The 21,008-nt window shown below is 34.7% G+C and overlaps 1 protein-coding gene across 1 annotated transcript in view; it reads left to right on the top strand.

Annotated features, from left to right (window-relative positions):
* LOC128582307 (ALX homeobox protein 1) overlaps positions 1 to 21,008 on the top strand; it is a 234,209-nt gene that overhangs the window by 158,324 nt on the left and 54,877 nt on the right. The window contains exons 24-27 of the mRNA XM_053586068.1: positions 1,130 to 1,198; positions 11,250 to 11,382; positions 13,458 to 13,518; positions 20,259 to 20,379. Of these exons, the coding sequence (XP_053442043.1) occupies positions 1,130 to 1,198; positions 11,250 to 11,382; positions 13,458 to 13,518; positions 20,259 to 20,379 (384 nt within the window). The remainder of the gene's footprint in view (positions 1 to 1,129; positions 1,199 to 11,249; positions 11,383 to 13,457; positions 13,519 to 20,258; positions 20,380 to 21,008) is intronic.

Below are 21,008 nucleotides of genomic sequence, written 5' to 3'. Positions count from 1 at the left end.
AGAGAAAAATTGTGCATTTATAAAGTATCCACTTGGAAACTTTTAAATCTTCAGAAGGCTGCAGGGATTTTGTCTAATATTATTATCTATGGAAAACAATTATGTTTGGGATCAGGTTTGTGGGTCCCTTAATATGTTGTCACTCAAATTGTGAAAGACAGTTTTTTTTACTTATTTCTTTTCGTAATCCAAGCAATATTTTCCATATATTCGATATTTTCTGTGAAGTTATCTCTGTACCTGAAACCTGTTTGTATGCTTCAGGTTGGAAAATATAAAAATTATCATGTACAGAAAAAATAAAATGTAATAAATAATACATAGAGACATAATGAGAATTTCATTACGAACGTATAAATATATGTATGGGCATTTTTGTTATACATCTATATAAAATCTATGATTATTATGATATAAAAATCTTAATCTATCATTAATGTATCAATATAATGACACTTATTAGCTTCCTTTAAATAAAACTAATAAAGAAAAATAAAGCCACCTATTTGACTCTCAGTTATTAACTGTATTTGAATGTATAGGATTAGAGATAGCTATCTTTTTATTAAATAGGGCAGAGACCTGATAATATTATACAGAGAGTAATTTTATATATATTATTTACATATTATGTATAACATATGTATTATGATGTATACGTATGTGGCCACTATGGCCTTATTATTTTGAAGGCTCAGCTACTCACATCATCAAATTCTCTATCATTTCTATCGAGTGGGCCCTGGTTTGGATGACCTACTGTTTTAACACTCCCAGAGGGAGTCTAGGTTGGATAAAGGAATATTTTTGAAGGATAATTAGATTGAAAGGGTGAAACAGGAGAGAATCATGTCAGTGGAGCCCCCTTCATGGTTATTACCAAGCAGTTGCTAAAAATTATTTGAAATAACTTCAAGTCAATTAAGACCATCTATCCTTCTTACTTTGTGGAAATGGACTTCTCTTGATAAAGACATGCAAAAATCCTTATATATTATGAAATAAAATACATTCTTTAAAATACCTGTTACAAATTTACAATTCTGGTTAGCAGTACTTCCTGGACTCACCTCAGAAAATTGTTTTGTTTAGTTTTGTGGTTAATCATGGAATCTTCCCTTCCTGCCAGAGACCTACGAGAACCTTGGAACTGACCTGGATTTGGATACTCATATAAGTAGCCTCACCTCCCAGGCAGGTAAGTTCTGGCCTTTGGCAATTGAGATAGCATCAAGGCTATGCGCAATAGTATTCATTTCACTTCAAAATAATAAAGAAAAAATAATAGCAACATGAGTATAGTTATTAAATCCTTAGCATATGTGAAGTGCTCCCTGTGTTCATTTTATAATAGTATTTACATTTTAAGAAGAGAAAACTGAAGCAGAGAGAAGGTAAAAATAATTTTCCCAACATGACACAGCTAGTAAATGAAAAAGCCAAATTAGGACTATGTGCAATGAGGCACTCCTTATAGCCCCTAGACTGAATTAATCCATCAGTAATTAATTTCCCATATGTTACAATTTCAGGACTTCTACTAATGGAAAATGAAATGGTGTGCCAGATTAATAGGAAACAATAGGGAAACAATCTTAAACCCCTGGACTACTGAGTAGTTCTAAAAAGAATATCCTGGCCAGGCACCGTGGCTCAAGCCTGTATCCCAGCACTTTGGGAGACCAAGGCCAGTGGATTGCCTGAGCTCAGGAGTTCAAGACCAGCCTGAGCAACAGTGAGACCCCGTCTCTACTAAAAGCAGAAAAACTGGGCGTTGTGCTGGGATCCTACAGTCCTAGCTACTCTGGAGGCTGAGACAAGAGGATCTCTTGAACCCAGAAGTTTGAAGTTGCTGTGAGCTATGACGCAACATCACTCTACCCAGGGTGACTGAGTGAGACTCTGTCTCAAATAAAAAAAAAAAAAAATCCTGTTGACATGTATTAATATTATTTCAAAATGAATAAATACCAGCAATACCAGCGCAGAGTCAGAATCAGTATTGCTGATTTTTCCTTTTGCCTGTCTGGTTTCAAATACAACTTTGCACAGCATTTTTACTGAGCCTGTCATTTAAAACTTTGATATTTTGTTTATCATAGATTTTTGTTTTAATTTTGATTTTAAAATGTTACAGTAAAATGGTATTTATTTTAATTACTGAGTTTTTTTTGGCATTCTCTTAAATTTTGAACCTCACTTACCTCATTTGTCCCACTCCAGTTACACTAGTTCTAGCCCTGGTAAGGGCAGATGTGGAGACACATCCCATGTTAATGTATGTGTGACTTAACCAACTTAGGATTGTCCTTAGTTCTGTGGCTCTCATCGAAGAAACCAAAGAACCACCCAGCATATAGTATTTGGTATGCTACCAGAAAGCTATAAAAGGAAATACATCTTAGCTGAACAATACAAATGGCAAAACATATTTCCTTTCAGGTGGAATTATATATAAGTTGAATACCAAACAATACATATTATAATTGGTTAGTAAGCACAGCAATCTCCAGTTTGTTAAAAGATATTTCTGTTATTCACAGGAAAATTCACTTAACTCTAATGATTTCATAACATCAAAAAATGTGTCTTGCAAAATCCAATTATTTTAAGAAATAATTGAGTAACTCAATTTTTGGGGGGGACAGCTTTCATATAGGTTATATGTGTACTTTACTTACTATTCCATGCCCTAAACAGATGCATTTTGAAACTTAATTCAAATCCCAGAAACTAGAAAGTATCTTTCGTTCTAATACTTTTTGTTTGTCCTGGTTGCCATAAAACATGGTGAAATATGTAAAGGAGGAATTAGTGCTGTGGTTAGCCTTTGACCTTACATACAGCTTTGGCCTCATTCCCAAAATTTCTGTATACAGACTTTTGCACCAACAATCCTCTTTATTCATGAAGTCACTTTTTCTGAGTAATCAATTACATATATATTTAATATATTTTTAAAGAATAAGGATGTTGCTTGTCACACACAAATGGCTCTTATAGAGTTATTGGTTTCATGCCAGTGATGTTAACTTTCCAATCACAGATTGGATTGGTTAAGGAAGAAGCCATAAACAGCCTATCAACAAGTATTTATGCAAATGTTAATGAAATTAAAATTCTGTTAGTGCAGCATTGATGCCAACTTCCAAATTTATTTGTACTTTATTTGTGAGGTATGATGCAATAACTTCTTTTAATAAATACATAAAGACCACTTATACTTTATAATGTAAATCATACTTTTAGAATTTCCAGCATAAAATACATAGAATCAATCATTTATTAAAGTTACCAAAAATATTTTCATCATGTGATGAAATGTTATTCTCAGCCATGCTGTGTCTTCCAAAAGCTTTTGGTTAAAAAAGAAAAAAAATGAAACTAAGAGTATTTTACAATTATATTACTGAGAAAAGCCATTAAGGGATGAGAAAATAGTCATGGGAAAGTTTCCATATGTATTAAAAATATAAGTACTTAGCTTGTTTTTGTGTGTCCTAAATTATAATTGAATCTTAGTTTCCCTTGGTATAGGATATTATGCCATATTGAAAATTTAGAAAACTGATTTATTTGAAGCATATGGGTTTAATGAACACTTTTATTTTGCTTTTCATGAAGAAAAGAATAATATTTCCATTAATTTAAAAAGTACTTCATTTCTTTTTCCTGAACTTCTTAAGGCTAAACTGCTTGCCTCTAGGACTGTGTACATTGTGAACATTTTATAAAATAGCCTTATCTGAAGATTTTTCTTTTTGGGTTTGGGTTTTAATTTTTTCCCTTTAGTGGTCAATTTTTATTCCAGTCTGATTCTGACTTTCAAAACTGAAGTTTCTCTTAGAATAATCAAATCAGTCATGTTTAGATCTGTGTTCTACTCCGCAATGTGCAAGTTTGCCTAGATGCTAAAAGTCTCTGCCTTCCACGTCTGCTTTTCCCAGGGCATTGAGGGACTATTAAGTAATAATTATGATTTTATTTCACCAATAATTTTTGAGCACTATTGTACTATGTACCACTTAAAGAGCATGTGCTATAGTAAACAAAGCAATAGGAAAATAATATGTAATGTAATTCATGTTTGTATGAGGTCTCTATGGGGTTCTTCAGAATAAGCATTGCTAACCCACCTTAATAAGGAATGCTGTGTTGGACAATCAGGAAGCTAACCCCAGAGAAGGTCATTTTCAAAGTGAGAACTCAGGACCTGAAACAGGAATACCATCAGTAAAGTGAATAATCCCAAACGCAGAAAACCTGGGCAAAGGACGATGGGCAAAAGAGAGCAATTAGGGCGACCAGTAGGTCTGGGGGATTGAGGCAGGAAGCTAAGAGATGTGTCTGAGGATATAAACCAAGACCTGAATGCTATGAAAAAAAAACTTTGAACGTTATCTAAAGACAGTGCAAAACCACGAAGTTAGCCTGTGAGGCAGCACAATTAGATTTGTACTTTAAGCAAGATCATTTTCAGTATGTCAATAGACATGTATATGTGGGAGCAAGAGCAAAAGCCAGGGAAGGGTGCTGCAGTAATCCAGAAAAAAAGCAATGGTAGCCTGAGTTACTAGGGCAGCAGGGGAAAAGGAGGAGACGTGACAGATTCGAAAAAATTTCGGAGGTAAAATATGCAGTTGGCAGGTGAGGAAGAATTCTGGTTCAGTACAACACGTTTTCTGAGTTGTAAATTAAGGATAGTAATAATATTATTAAAAACACAGGGAAAAGTTGAAAAATAAACATGACAGCTTTTGACAAACTCTGTTTGGGATATCGGTGGGACTAGTAATTGGAGAGGCCTGAATACATGTCTCAGAGGGAGATAAAGATGGCAGTTGAGAAATTTGAATATCACCACACAAGAAAAGGGTAGCCTCAGAATAGACGGGATAGAACCCCAAAGAAGGTTTCCTCCAGAGAGGAAAAAGGATGGCAAAGGATGGAGAGCTCTTGAAGAGACTGGGGTTTAGCCAAAAGATTGGGATAAAACTTAAAGAATTAATGATCCAGAGGAAACAAGCTTTGCAAAAAGGAAGGACTGTATATTGTAGAGAAATCAGTAAGATAAGAACTTCAAAAGCTCCTGAAATTTGGCCAAATGATGATGTTGGTGAGCATAGTTCCAATGCAATGGTGTTAGGAGAAAAGCGTGTTGCAGAGGGCTAAAGCATGAATGTAAGTGGGTCAACAGGCCCTGAGCTTTGTCTGCAAGTTCGAGAAGCTCATTTGCTAGGGAAAGAAAGAGAAGTAGCTGGCTGAGAATATAAAAAGTCACCTTTGAGAGATATGGCAAATACAGAAAAGAAAGATGACCGATGGCAGGAGATTCTAGATCGTATGCAAGGTGGAAGCATAGTTAAAGCCATTGGGTTTAGAAGGAAGGGTAGCTCTGTTGTTGTGACAGGTAAGAAAGGGACCCTTGCACATGTGAGGTCTGACAGGAAATTCATGAATTTATCCTGGGAACAGAGTTGAATAGCACTATGGTTACCTTCAAAATGCCAGCACAAAGCAATTTGGGAACTCTTTTTCTGGAATGGCCATCAGAGCTGTTGTTGCATTACCCTTAGTGCCCCGAATACAATCAAAATATCCTACATGTAATAGTTCCCTTATCTTCAGGTAAAAAAAAAAAAAAAGGCACTGGTGACCAGATTAGGTGAGTAGGGAAGATGTTCCAGTGCAGTTACTTGTTTACTGGCTAAAACTTCCCCTATAGACAGTGCCATGTAGGCTGGTACATTGTGGTGAAGCAAGAGCCATAAGGTGCTGCAGTAATCCAGAGAAAAGGTTCAGACCGTTTTTGTCTAACATTTTCACCAGCCTTCTCAGCACTTTCAAATAGTAAACTTGGTTAATTGTCTGTCCAGTTGCTATAAATTCACATTGAACAATCCCTCTCATATCCAAAAAGGTTGGCAACATCATTTTGACTCTTAATTTGGATTCATGGAACTTTTTTGGTTGTGGAAAATTGGCTGACTTCCACTATGCACAGCAATGTTCTGTCTCGGTGTCACCTGAGACATACACCCATGTTCATCATCAGCGGTCTCAGCAAACTTGGGCTCTCCTTCATCAGCAAGCTCCTTCAGGACCATTTTTTGACTCCCCTTTGTCATGCCAAGATTTTCAGTTAAAGGTTTTCCCATTTGTTTCTCTGTAGATATTTACTTGGTCTTCTGTGCTTCACACAGTCAGCTGATGATTCTGATGCACAATTCCATCAAGCTGACCTCTCTCAGAAAAACATTTAATCCATTTATGCACTGTCATTTTCTTCATGGCATTATCCATGAAGAAATCCATAACTGGGATGAACACGTCCCTGATTTCACTTCCATTCTTGCCAAGTTTAACAAGAAACATAATGTTTGTTCATTGGTCTGACTCGAGATCCAACATTCTCATGACAGCACACAAAAACACGCAGCAGCTCTAACGAACGTCCGTCAGCAAGACACTGCCCCACGTCAGTGTGAACACAGCTGTTAGACACCAACAGACCAGCGCTGGGAAACCTCACCACCTTGTTTGTGTACGATGCTGCCAATGTAAACGAACTCTCCTTATCAGACCCTGTATGACACCACATACCAGACTGATAACTCGTGTTCAAAATGGAGCCTGAAGTAAATGGTGGGAATGGAAAGAAAGACCCAGATTAGTGGGCTACTCAGGAGGACTAGATCTAGAGTCTTATGAGATATTAGTAACTACGGATGAGGAGGTAAGTTTGACTACAGAACGTCTGGTCTGAGTGACTTGGGAATCCAGAAGGTAAAACACACTTCAGCAGGACAAGTTGTGACTTTGAAATTCGGCTGTCAAGATGGGATGCGTGAGTAGGAATGAGGTAGAGTTTACCAGTACCTCATCATCTAGGCTGCCTGCCCCGTCAGACAAGAGACGGTGTCTGTCATCTGAAGCCAGCGTGAAGCCAGGCACAGAGGAGGGGCTTCTGGAGACTTCGACCAGCATTGGCAGGGCGTGTGAAGGAGCCTGAAAGAGGCCACTCGAAGTCTGTTGGCCAAAAGGCCTTCAGAGGAGTTTTCAGATAAAGAAAATGGTCCCTGCAGTTGAGGTTAGTGAAGATGAGGAATAAAAATATCTGGTAGAAAGACAGTTTCAGGTTTTAGTAAGAATAACTTCCATTTGGCAAAGTCGGATTGCCATAAATTAAGGAGAGAATCCAAACTGAAGAAAAAGAGAATAAACATTGTGAGGAATTTTGTTGACCACTATCCTCTGGTGATATTTGTGAAAGAAAAAGAAATTGTAACAAAGTACAGAATTTTCCCCTGAAATATATGTCATTCAGTTTATTGAATTGGGAAATACAAACCTATAAATTATAAAGGGAAAATGGCCAATTGTTTAGAAGATATTCAGCAAATATATACATTTGTATATTACGGAAAAATGTATCCCTTTTCAAAGTAATGTAGAAGGTCAAATTAACCCATGGGTGGGGAAAATATTTGCACCAGCAATAACAGAGAAATAATTATGGTCAGTTAAAAACAAAAAGGACAATGCTAGAATCCAATAGATAATTAGACAGAATAAAAAAGATATTTTGCAACGTATGATTTAAAATTATGAAAACATTATAATCAATTTCACTAGCAGTAAAGACATATAAACCAAGACCATAATTAGACAATACCATTGTCAAGTTATCAAGTTTTAAAATATTTACAATCCCAGTGTTGACCGGGGCTTAGTGAAGTCAGCAACCTCATATAGTATGAGGTAAGAGGTGAAATCTTTTAAAACTATCTGACGATATATTTTATATAAGTTCCTCAATATATACATACTTTCAGACATATTATTTAATCCCATCTTTAAAATAGATTAAATAGAGTAATTAACAACCTATCTTGTAAAGTTGTTATTTAATAGTGTAAAACTACAACCAATATGTCTAAAATGAGATTTCTGTTACAAATTCTGGAATGCATTTGTCAGAATACTAACTGCAAAACAGCATATGAAGAATATCTAGATATATAGTTATCACTTTGTATCCACGGGGTCCACATCGATGGATTAAATCAAACATGTATCAAAAAAGCTAGAATAATAGTTGTATTGAATGTGTACAGACTATTTTCTTGTCATTAATTCTTAACCAATACAGTATAACAACTATTTGCCTAGACTTCATATGATGTCTAGAAATGATTTAAAGTATACTGGATAGTCATGGTTGTATGCAAATGCCATTTTATACCAGTGGCTTGAACATCCAAGGATTCAGCATCCAAGCACGAGAGTGTCTCTTATGAATATTGATGAATGCCTATAACTAAAAACAAAACAAAATTAAACAAATCTATGCAAAAAGAACTTCAAGGAAATGCCTTTAACTGTCATCCAGTGTCTGTCTTTGGATGGTAGTATGGGTGTGGATTTTCTTTGCTTTGACTTTTTACTTTCTAAATCATCTATAATGAGAATGTATTATTTTTTAATAAAACATTCAACGATTTTTTTTTTTTTTTTGTAAAGACAGTCTCACTTTTTCACCCTCGGTAGAGTGCCGTGGCGTCACACAGCTCACAGAAACCTCCAGCTCCTGGGCTTAGGTAATTCTCTTGCCTCAGCCTCCCAAATAGCTGGGACTATAGGTGCCCGCCACAACGCTCGGCTTTGTTGTTGTTGTTGTTGTTGTAGTTTGGCCGGGGCCGGGTTTGAACCCACTACCCTCGGTATATGGGCCCAGCAGCCTACCCACTGAACCACAGGCGCTGCCCTGACATGCAACAATTTTTTTAAATAACATTACTTATTGTTGTGTTTTGAAATAAAGAGGCATATGCGAATGATAATAACCAGAGTGCAGCAAGAATTGAAGTCCCCCCCCCCAGGTTGATAATATAAGGAATTGATTAAGGAAGACCCAGTAAAGTAGGAAAGGAAACCAGATAAAGGACTTGGCATTCTGATGGCTGAATGATGCTTCTTCTAACATTGGAAGAACGGATCTGTTGGATGATAATTATCTGTTAAGTAACCCAGGTCACCACTATTCTTCCTATGCAACAAGCTAAAAGCAGGACTACTGCATGCTTCAAAGAATAAACGCTACTTTGTTTCTCAGTAACAGGGGTGCTGCTGACATGGTTTAGCTGAGACAGAATCATTTCCTCTAGCTTTTAAATTACAGTATTTCCGAATGCATCCAGCCAGCTGCACCACCATACATGTTCTGTTTCTCCTGCTGAGCTCATGCCAACCTACCACTTTATGCTTTAGGGTGAAAATGGTTAATACAAATTGGATCCTCACAATGAAATCTCTCCCCTTTACTCAGGAATTGTTTAAAACTTTGGCTGAGTTCTGATGTAAAAGCACTTAGGATTTACGAAGTGTTATTGTAGAATTAAAGAAAACTTTCCAAAATCAGCACTTTAAAAGGGAACTATTGCAAATATATGTCACTATTTTAAAAAACTATAAGTATGCTTGTTATTAAAAAAAAAAATTCTCTACATATCAAGAATAGGTGAGGTCCTAGCTTTGTGCTTGGCTAATTGTCAGAGTCACTGACACTCATACTTTCTGCTACTATGCTATCTCCAACACCTGGTCTGCTCGGCTAAGGCAGACACACCGTATGCTAGAGGCTCTTCTCCAAGAGAGACTTAGCGCTGTGCAGTAACTGAGTGTGTCAATGCCAAATCTCTGTTTGTTTGGTCTGTTTTAAAATTTTTGTGTACGTTATTACGGTTTTTACCAAAATGGTTTCTTCTCATGGATTTAATGGTCAGCTCTCTCATGTGAAGTATTAATACTTTTTCCTCGAATTAAAGTTACTATGCAGGGGTTGGCTTCAGCTCAGGATGCAAGAGTCGTCGCCACTTTAGAAACATAAGAAGGTTTGAGAAGTAAAAGGAACTTTACTAACATAGAGTTTAGGGACACAAAACTTCCTGATTTATCCTAAGAACAGGCTTCAATGTCTGCTTAAATTGAAAACTGGAGTCATTTCACTAATACAACAAAGACACTTTAGAAGTATCATCCTCAACATATTCAGAACGCACATTCTGAAGCTTGTGTATTTGTGTGTGTGTGTGCGCGCGCGCACTGGCCCCAAGCGTTCCAAACAGGCTTTGCACCAGGATTGGTTTTCTACACAATTTGCAAATACCTTGACTTCTTATGTACAAACATCTATAGTGATGTTCACTATTATTTATTTCAAATAAATAAATGTGCATTTTAAGTATCAGGCTTTAAACTATAGGATTCTTTAATGTTTGATTATTGTGAGTTAGGTTTCAAGAGGTGTCTCCATCTGGTGCACTGTCAGTCATGTCTGTGCAATTAACAAGCCCCTAAAAATGGTGTCGATGCCAAAAGAAGCAGCAGTTGAAAAGATCTAGTCCATGGAAGAAGGCTTTAAAACAATTGCTCTTAAGGGTAACTCTGAAACACATGGCATTGAATAGAAGCAATGACTTTATATTTATTTTTAAACACAAAAATATCTGTGGTAATTTTTACATTTTAATATTATGAGAATTGGACTTTTCTTTTTCCTTTCCTTTTAACATATCGTATTGATTTTTATATTTGTTACTTTGTGTTCTTTACTGGGATAATTTCTCATTTTGTATATTTTCCACATCCACTTTCATTGTTATACTTTCCCTCATTTTGGAAAGAACTATTATGCCCTAAGCATGGGTTCCCTGAAATCTGATATAAATTGAATGCTTAGCTTAAAATATCTATTGGCTTACACAAACCAAGCTCAGTTTTATTTAAATTAAAATTCTATTTCTAATACCTTCAATGTAATTGATAAATTATAGATAGATAGATAGATAGATAAAGGCTGAACTAAGAACAATTAGATGATAATCTCCCCCCCCCAAAAAAAATGATAGGGGCAAGATGTTCTTTTTATACTGGAATATTTTGACTATCTACCAAAATTGGCTTTCTGAATTTTTAAGTTAAAATCTAAAAAATAACAAGTCCTATAAAATGGTGAACAGATTAAAACATTTCCTTTATTTTTCAAAAAAGGTGGATTTGAAATTCAAGCAATAAAAACATTTAATCTATAAGTGACTGACATCATTTTGCTTACAGTTGATTTAGCTTCCATAGATCAATCATTATTTTCTTTTACTTGTGGTAACATTCTTAGCCCCTCGACTGAACTCCTTGGCCAAACTTTAATCTCTTTAAATAACAAATAAATGTTCCATATTTCTTCCCAGGTATGGGAGAAGACTTTATCTACAAGGATCCCACTACAAATGAAAAATTAGAGAGGAGTAAAGAATATACATACCAGTGGCTTCACACGCAGGTTGGGGTTCATGAAACAACTAGTTCCAGAAAAGTGAAATGGTGAGGTCGTTTCCTTTAAATTAGACCTTTGTATCATGAACGCATCTTGAAATGTGTAACCTAGGTTAATTGTGTTAAAACACACAAACTTTATAGATAAAAGCCAATAGACCTTGTTGCCAGGTAATGAAAAAGCTTTTAAAAACCATATATTTAATCACTGTATATTTTTCATCCTGAAATGTTTGGGAAGAACTCTTCTGTAGAGTGTTTGAAAGGAACAGATATCACCAAACAAATTTTTCTACTGAAACTCCAAAGATGACGTTTTGACAAAGATTTTTATGATTTCGTGTTATCTATATGTATCCACAAAAGACTAACAGAGAAGTGTTACTGTAGGCATTTACAAAATATGTAAAGCAAAACTGAATATAAATGTAAAGAAAATTTTAGAAATATTTCCAAGCATTGTAGATAATAATTATTTTACATAAGTAACAAACTCACGAAACCCTACAATAATTAGGGTTAAAACTTAAACAGCAAGCCACAACATGTTAAAAATAAAACTTCTGTTGATTGCTATGTAATATGATTTAAACCTTGATACGTGATCAATTCTTTCCACTTAATTCTTTTAAAAATATGAAAATCATAGGAAAACAAGAATGAAAATGAAATTAAAATATTTTATAATCTGAATTATATCATATTTAATTATGACATAGGAGTAAAGATATCAGCGTTTGAGATGTTTTAGTTTTCTATTAAAACTAATGTAATCATTATTTTATGTCATTATTAATCAATTTAGTTTAACTCACAGGATAGTGTTATAGTCCACTTTGTGTTGCTTTAATAGAATACTTGAGGCTGGGTAATTTATAAAGAAAAGAGGTTTAATTTGCTCATGGTTCTGTTCAACGGACATGGGACCAGCTTCTACTTGGCTTCTAGTGCTGTGTCACACATGGAAGATCAAAGAGAAAGTGGACAAAAATACAAGAGGCATCCTGGCTTTCCAACAACCCACTCTCAGAGGAATTAGGCCAGGCCCACAGAGGAGAGGACTCATTCACTATCACAAGTAGGCACCAAACCATGACCCAAAGACCTTCCACCAAGTTCCACCACTCAGCACCACTACAATGGGGATCAAATTTCCACCTGAGCTTTGGAGGGGACAAACTACATCCAAACCATAGCAGATAGCATTTTTAGAACAATAAACAAATAAAATAGAACCTATAGGGCAGCGCCTGTGGCTCAAGGAGTTGGGCGCCAGACCCATATACCGGAGGTGGCGGGTTCAAACCCAGCCCTGGCCAAAAACTGCAACAACAACAACAACAACAACAAAATAGAACCTATAGCTTGCCATCTGTATTAACTAGATATGAGAGGTCTTGTTCAGAAATTTAAAAGCATTACAACAGATGTAGTGTAATGAAATATATAAGAAAAGTGTTTCAGGATGAATTTAAATATACTTCAAAAATCCCTCACTAGTTACTTATATTACTAATAAATATGTTATATTTAAATATAACAATAAACACTTGTTGGTGAATATTCTATTTTAAGAATATAATATATAAAGGAATAGGTAGTATTTTAAGAAAAATTGTTTCTTGAAAAGCCAAATTTAGTTTTAAACAGAAGTTTATTGTGACTATAAGTATAGTGAATTAAATACAATAGAGCTATTTCAAAAATAGGAAACTTTCCCTTTTTCAAAAACAACTAAAAGATATAGGTAAATGTAAAGAAATATTTAAATTTTCTATGATTAAGTAATGTATTATTAGTACTTTGTTCTTTGCACATGTTTATGCTTTGCAAAGGAGGGTGGTATTAAACTGCTATTGAGAAATTGACATTTTATGTCAAATTGAATTTTAAGAAAACCATGGAAAGATATAAATTTTTTCTTACATTTTTGTGTAACCAAATTTAGAAAAACTATTTTTTTTTCATCTCGTAAATAACTGATTTCTCCCAGACTTTTTATTTGGGCATTTCCTCCATATGTGTCTTACATATTTATATTATAACTTTTATTTGGGCATTTCTTCCACATGCGTCTTGCACATTTATATTATAACACATTTTCTGTTTTTGTCCATGTACAGCAATCGCTTCTTGCCTGAGTTAGATCCAGACGTACTTAATGGTGGAAGAGTTCAGCTTGTGGTAAGAAATGTGTTTAAAGTTACAGAAAAATGTTGTCGACACCAGTGCTTAATAAATGGCACTTTCGAATATGTCCATAATTAGTTTCAACTATGAAAATATCACAACTGTATCTATTTGGGGTAATGTCAAAATACTGTGTTAAAATAATAGCATATTTTTCTCAACTTATACTATAACTTTACAATATGACATTGCTTTAAAATATTAATTTTTATGACAGATGTAAAAATGTTAGCATGCTACCATTTTAAAATGAAATTATTCTGGAGGGTAAATTACTTAATAAAATTATTTTCTTGAATATTCTAAAAGAATATAATTTGTACACTATACACTAGGGAAATACCAACGTTACCCTCACAAATATGGTTTTATATTAAACCATATAAAAATTAATAACTAATTGTGAGTTAAACCACCCTAGGTAATAAGCTGTAAATTATTGGAGCTTTAAGGACAACCAAGTTTTAAACGTGGTGACCAGAGTGAAAACTCCAGACAGTAGTGTATTGTCTCTGTATGTGTATTGCTAAAGTCAAATATACCGCATGCTATTCTATTAGCTTCCTTCTAATAGAAGGAAGGCTATGTAAACAGAAGAATGACCAATGTTGGGTCTAGAAAAATGTATCCTTCAAAACAAGGAATTTTCAGTGTTTCCAGAACATTCCAGAGAATAGGTGCCCAGACCAATAACAGAAATGTGTGGCTTCCTTGCCAGGTGAAACTGGATACATCATGTGACCCCTTTATATCAACCAACTCCCCCCTCCTTGGTCAGATTCTACGTTCACCAAGAAAATTGATTTTAACAGGTTGGCACGTAGAACTTCATATCAAAAGATAATGTTCTTTCTGAGGGAAGTGAGTATTGTGGTTTCCAGAGCAGGTATAGTCATCATTTTCATGAACAATCCATTCAAGGAGGTTTCCTGAAAGAGAACAAAAAATTAGGTTAATAGCTAATTAAAATGTTTATGATAATATTTATGAAGTCTATGCACAGATATGAAATAATCACTCAGCATACATTTTCCTAGATTTTATTAGAGACCCCTCTATGAGAGTAAGATGCAGATTACGGTAGGATAATTGCACTTTAGGCTATAATGTAATACATATTACTGATTAACACTTTAACACAAGCTAGTTAAGTGGCCACTTTACAGCAAGAATACAGAACATAAAACTGCCAAGAAATTCCAGGATAAACAAATGATATTTTATTTACTTATTAAATGAACAATCATTTACGAATGAATGGGAATAGATTGGATAGATTACTGATAAGAATGCTTCTATCAGATTAAGGCTCGGATACTGAGCCTCTCTTTCTATGCACCCTCTATTTTCCACTACATACAAATACTTGACAAATGCCGAGCCGTAATGATGTTTTTATATTGAAGAGATGTGGCTGGACAAACAATCAAGGTAAATGGTAGTGGAACAGATATTTTTTTCTTTTATCTTTTTTTGTAAGGGGATGCGGAAGCATGGATCAATGGCTTTTATCAAAAGGATACTGGCTGACAGAAGGACCAGGGTAAAAAAGCACCCCACTAGCCCACTTATGCCAGGAAATTGGGACCAGGCTACAACTAAGAGGGGAATGAAAGGAGAAAAAACAAACAAACAAACAAAAAACCCTCCAAAAACCTGCCACTACTGCAGTATAAAATCCTCAAATATATAAGAAAAATACCCAAAGGAAAAGGAAAGAAAATTATAGAACAAAGGAACAAACATGATCAAATGTTAATAAAAATCAGATGAATATGCAAAGGAACCAATCGTGAATTCTGGAAATAAAAAATATCTTTCAAATACACTCTAGACACATTAAAAGAAAGAATTAGTAAATTGGAAAATTACCTACAAGGGAACAATAATTAGATTGATAACTGACTTATCAGCTGCAATGAATGACAAAAGACAATAGATATATTTCTTTTTATATATATAACATACTATATTCTTTACATATAAAACTATATCAGACAGAATATAAAAGATACAGACAATTGCATATATTGTCAATTGAATTAAATGTGTCTGCCAAAACTCTTAAATTTTCCTGCAAAATACAGAGTTCTGGTTCAGATTCCATACTGTGACATTTTGATATTTAAGTGCAGCAAGTTCATTACGGGAAGCTTTCCAGAACAACGCCTGAGAGACAGGAAAGGAGCAGGATGGAGCAGAGGGAGAAGGTCAAACCCGTCAGTAAAGCCGCAGCAAGGAAGTGATCTCTGGTGTGGGGAAGGCCCTCTTTGTGTTCACAGGGTGCTCAGTCTTTAATGTTCCTGCATCTCCTCAGGAGGAGATGTGACTGGAGCTAAGGACAATTCACAAAGAGGATTTGCCTAAAACCACCAGGCTGCAACTTTCTCAGTAACTGCCTCTGTCTCAGTTTTTAAACATGACCTGGGTGGGATATGATAATATTAAGGTAAGTTTATTATTCATGGACACAACTTACAGGGCGGCCAAATGTCCAAATGCGGCCTGTGAGCCACGTACCCATTATTTGAGGACTGTTTTGCTTATCTGTAGCGTCAGATAGCATCATGTAAAGTCTACACGAAACTTTCCTTTTGCTCATCAGCTGTGTTAGTGTTTGTGTATTTAATGTGTGGTCCAAGACAATTCTTTATCTTCCAAAGTGTGGCAGAAAACAAGACAGGTTGGACACCCCTGATTAGTACCTAAATGTGTCAGTGGTCCCCACATCTAGTAATTAAAAGAAATCTAATCAATGTTATAGCTGATTTGGGGGAGCCTAAGCAATCTCATCCTAAAAGCTATATGGAGAAATAAAAACCCAGCAATACTTATGTCAACTTTAAAAAGGAGCAACTTGCATCACAAAATATAAAGGTTTACCACAATGGCACAGGTATAAATAAGTAGAACAGTGGAAGTGAATAGTGATGATAAAGGTTGGAAGGCTCAAATTGGTTACTAATTGGTATTCATTCAGTAAATCGCAAGGAAAAATGATTCAGAAAATTTGAAGATCCAAATATGAAAGGTAAAGATATAAAGCAGATAAAATAAAGAATAATATCTTTGCAACTTAGCAGTGAAGGAAAAGATGTTTTAAAAGATACAAGTAGGGCGGCACCTGTGGCTCACCGGGTTGGGCGCCGTCCCCACGTACAGAGGGTGGTAGGTTCAAACCCAGCCCCAGCCAAACTGCAACAAAAAATAGCCAGGCATTGTGGCGGGCTCCTGTAGTCCCAGCTGCTCGGGAGACAGAGGCAAGAGAATCGCTTAAGCTCAGGTGTTGGAGGTTGCTGTGAGCTGTTATGCCACAGCACTCTACTGAGGGTGACAAAGTAAGACTTTCTCAAAAAAAAAAAAAAAAAATTAGATAACAAGTAGTACAAACTATATGGCAAAACTGTGTTGAATATTCCTTTCTATGAAGGATTGTATAGAAAAGGTTAACAGACTTATGTGTACTATTTAACATTATTTTAGAAGAATTTTAGAATTCAACATATCTTTCCGTACAATACATGTTAAACATATGTGATCAATAAGCCTTCCATGTCCACAGATTCAAACAACTGTGGATTGAAAATATTCAAAATAAAATTTAAAAACAATAAAAATAACATTCATATGTTTAATATATACATTACATGTAAAATTTAAATAATTTTTTTTTATTTTTTTATTTTATTTTTTTTCCTTTTTTTTGTTTTTTTATTGTTGGGGATTCATTGAGGGTACAATAAGCCAGGTTACATTGTTAAATAAATTTTTAAAATAATACAAATGACAATACAATAAAATAATGCAAAAAATTACAGAATATCAACTTGCACAGAATTTAAATTGAGTTATGTTTTTTTTGTTTGTTTGTTTGTTTTTTTCAGTTTTTGGCCAGGGCTGGGCTTGAACCCACCACCCCCAGCAAATGGGGCCGGTGCCCTACTCCTTTGAGCCACAGGCGCCACCCTGAGTTATGTATTTTAAATGATCTAAATGAGTTATAGTGTAAGGGAAGATAAGCATAGGTTATGTGCAAGTAATGGTCTATTTCATATGAGAGCAAGTAATGGTCTATTTCATAATTCACAGATTGTGGCATCTGCAGAGGTGCAAGATCAAATCCCCTATAGCTACCAAGGATGACTGTATATCCTGTCCTGTCTGCATGATTACAAGAAAATACGTATCTTCTTTACACTTTGCTAACAGTAAAAGGAACAACGATGTTCAATTTGATAGTGAATGGTTCAGAAATAGGGTCTAAATCTTATTGCATATAGGCTGTGATAGATGCTCTGAGAACATCGAACTGACCCATTTATGAAATGTCAAGGCTGGTAAATGGCACCACTGTGAAACTGTGCCTGTTAATTTCACTTCTAAATTTGATTTCCGATATAATCTGACCAAATTAGTAAATGACACTAATCATTTTCTATTTTGGTACTTTCTTCATCTTTTGTATGTTAATAACGGGTGATAATGAGATTTGGGGAAGGTATTCACAAATATTTTCTTGATGTGAATGTATCATCTTGTTTGGGGGAGGATAGGATTTCTACTTGCTACATGGGAATAGCAGAATTATGTTATCAAATTTAAATTTAAAGCATTTGAAATATTAAGGCTTATAGTTGAATCCTCTTAAGTCAGAAGGAGGGTCCCTTCTGTGGTTAACACATTCTTCCCTGTTATCTAACTAGTCTCACCAAAGTTGTGGTATTATTTTTACATTTCCCCTAAATTTTTGACTGACTGTTTTTAAGTCTTACCATCCATGGAGCTATTCTAGTGGGAATGTTAGACATATACTTATGTTCTAATTTAACCAAATTTACAAAAGAATAAGTGACATTGTTTATACCAACACAAGTGTAGATTGAAAGGCAATTTTAATTTATTTCATTTTAAAGTTATCTATAAGGTTTTCTAACAATGCAATTATGTCATTAGCCAGTTACATTAAAAAATTGATAAATTGTGGTATATGTACACCATGGAATATTATGCAGCCTTAAAGAAAGACGGAGATTTTACCTCTTTCATGTTTACATGGATGGAGCTGGAACATATTCTTCTTAGTAAAGTATCTCTAGAATGGAAGAAAAAGTACCCAATGTACTCAGCCCTACTATGAAACTGATTTATGGCTTTCACATGAAAGCTATAACCCAGTTATAACCTAAGAATATGGGGAAGGGAGAGAGAAAGGGAAGGGAGGGGGGAGGATGGGTGGAGGGAGGGTAGTTGGTGGGATTACACCTGCGGCGCACCTTACAAGGGTACATGTGAAACTTAGTAAATGTAGAATGTAAATGTCTTAACACAATAACTAAGACAATGCCAGGAAGGCTATGTTAACCAGTGTGATGAAAATGTGTCAAACGGTCTATAAAACCAGTGTATGGTGCCCATGATTGCATTAATGTACACAGCTATGATTTAATAATTAAAAAAAAATAACTTATGTTATTGAATGGTTTCTATTCTGAGTTCAGCAACAGAAACACTTGCTTACTTAAAAATAATAAATATGTGAGGTAATGCACATGTTAATTAGCTCAAGTTGGCCATTCCACAGTGTATTCATATTTCAAAACATTGTGGTGCACATATAACTTTTGCCAATTAAAAAAAAATAAATTGGGGGAAATAAATAAATATATAGAATTTTGTGTGCCTGAGAGTGGGAAGAAGGTGGGAAGGGAGATGTAAAAGAGAAGGGCAAATAACTGGTTTTGAAAGAGTATAAATTTTAGATTCTGGTTGCTTGAGTCTTTGTAGCTCATCATATGGAAATAACTTTTTAACCACGGTGGTGACTTTATGTTTTTATTTTGCTGTATTTAAATTTTCCTGACAAACATTAAGGACAATGCTTTTTCACAGGTTTTTGAGCATGCTAGGTGGTTTGGGTTAAATCCTAACTATTTTGAGGTTGCTTTGCTCTCCATCATGGCATTTTCCCCTACCTCAGAGCTGAATGCTGATAAATGTTTACTTAATGGTATACAGCATTATGTAAAACAATGTTGTTTTGGTAAGAAGCCATTCTTTTGACACATAGGTTCAGTCTAAGATAGTAATGAAATGTCTTGGAGATAATCTGAGATAAAATGAATAATCTAATTCTATGTTCTTAATATAATGTTTCGAATTTTCTATGTATTTACGTTTACCACAAAATTGTGCTTGATGTATAATATTTTTATTGATAATCATTGCAATGTGAAGGTTGATACTGTCTGACTTTTTAGTAATACACAAATATATGACAAAAAAAGGATTTTGGGGAATTTGATGGTAAGACTAATACTTTAAAATAATAAAAAGAAAGAAAGAAAGAAATATTCCAGAAAACAAACCAACATAATATTTCTAACATTCAGTTAAGAATTAAATAATATATTTGGAATATATGTGATGTTAAGCTGTTTAATGTTTCATCATCTGCCTTTGAGATTGATTTTCATCAGAAATTACTATACTAAAATGTTTTCTTTTGTTGTACAGGCTCAACTAGCAAACCTCAATTTTAAAATCGGCTCTTATTTGCAAAAAATGCTTTGACATAGTACATTTGTTCTGCCTGGGCAGCAATAAAGGATTGTGGTATCATTTTGAAGAAGGTTGTTTGACAGAGCCTGTTTGTTTATTTGGGGTAATGTGAGCTGCATTCAGAAAATGCCATATTTTGTTTCATGATTGTATACATTCTCTCCCATTGCTCCCAGGCAAGGCTTGTAAGCAGAGAAGACACGGATTTAGCCTTTTCTTCCATGACCAGTGGAAGTGCTTTGTCTGTGAACAGAGGGGAAAAAAATGAGGCACACAGATACTCAGCAGGATCTTCAAGTAAGTTGTGGTTTCCTTTAAAATCAATTTAGAAATCACAAACAAATTGATGGAACCGAATGCCAACAAGCATTCTTTTCCAGATAGGGGGTAGGATGCCAGATCTGCCCAGAAATGTACATTTGAATTTTTGTTCTTTAAAAAAACTTCTTTTGATATACACAAAATTAAATTATTTCTAAAATTAAATGTGTTTTTATTTTAATGGTATTGTGTGATTCAATATCTCCTGCTTCCCCCACCCTGTGGATCATATTGAATTCTTTGATCATTTAGTGCTGAAAGAATTTTTTAAACTAATTGTAAAAAATTGGACTTATACATGAAAGTAGTACATTTTGGCCTTTTATAATTGATTTAATAGGTACTACATGTAAAGTAAATTTTTTTTTATTTTTTTAATTTTTTTATTAAATCATAACTGTATACAATGATATGATTATGGGGCATCATACACTCACTTCATAAACCATTTGACACATTTTTATCACAGTGGTTAACATAGCCTTTCCGGCGTTATCTCAGTTATAAAGTAAATTTTTAAAGGAAATTTTTTAAATAATAAAATTTTAGGCAATATTATACTGCCAAAATCCATGCTTTTAAAAACTATTTCCATTGGATAAATT

This window comes from Nycticebus coucang, chromosome 3 (genome assembly GCF_027406575.1).
Source record: "Nycticebus coucang isolate mNycCou1 chromosome 3, mNycCou1.pri, whole genome shotgun sequence".
In the NCBI taxonomy this organism is placed as follows: Eukaryota; Metazoa; Chordata; class Mammalia; order Primates; family Lorisidae; genus Nycticebus; species Nycticebus coucang.
Note: the sequence above shows the minus strand (reverse complement) of the source record. Positions and strands in the feature narration are given on the sequence as shown.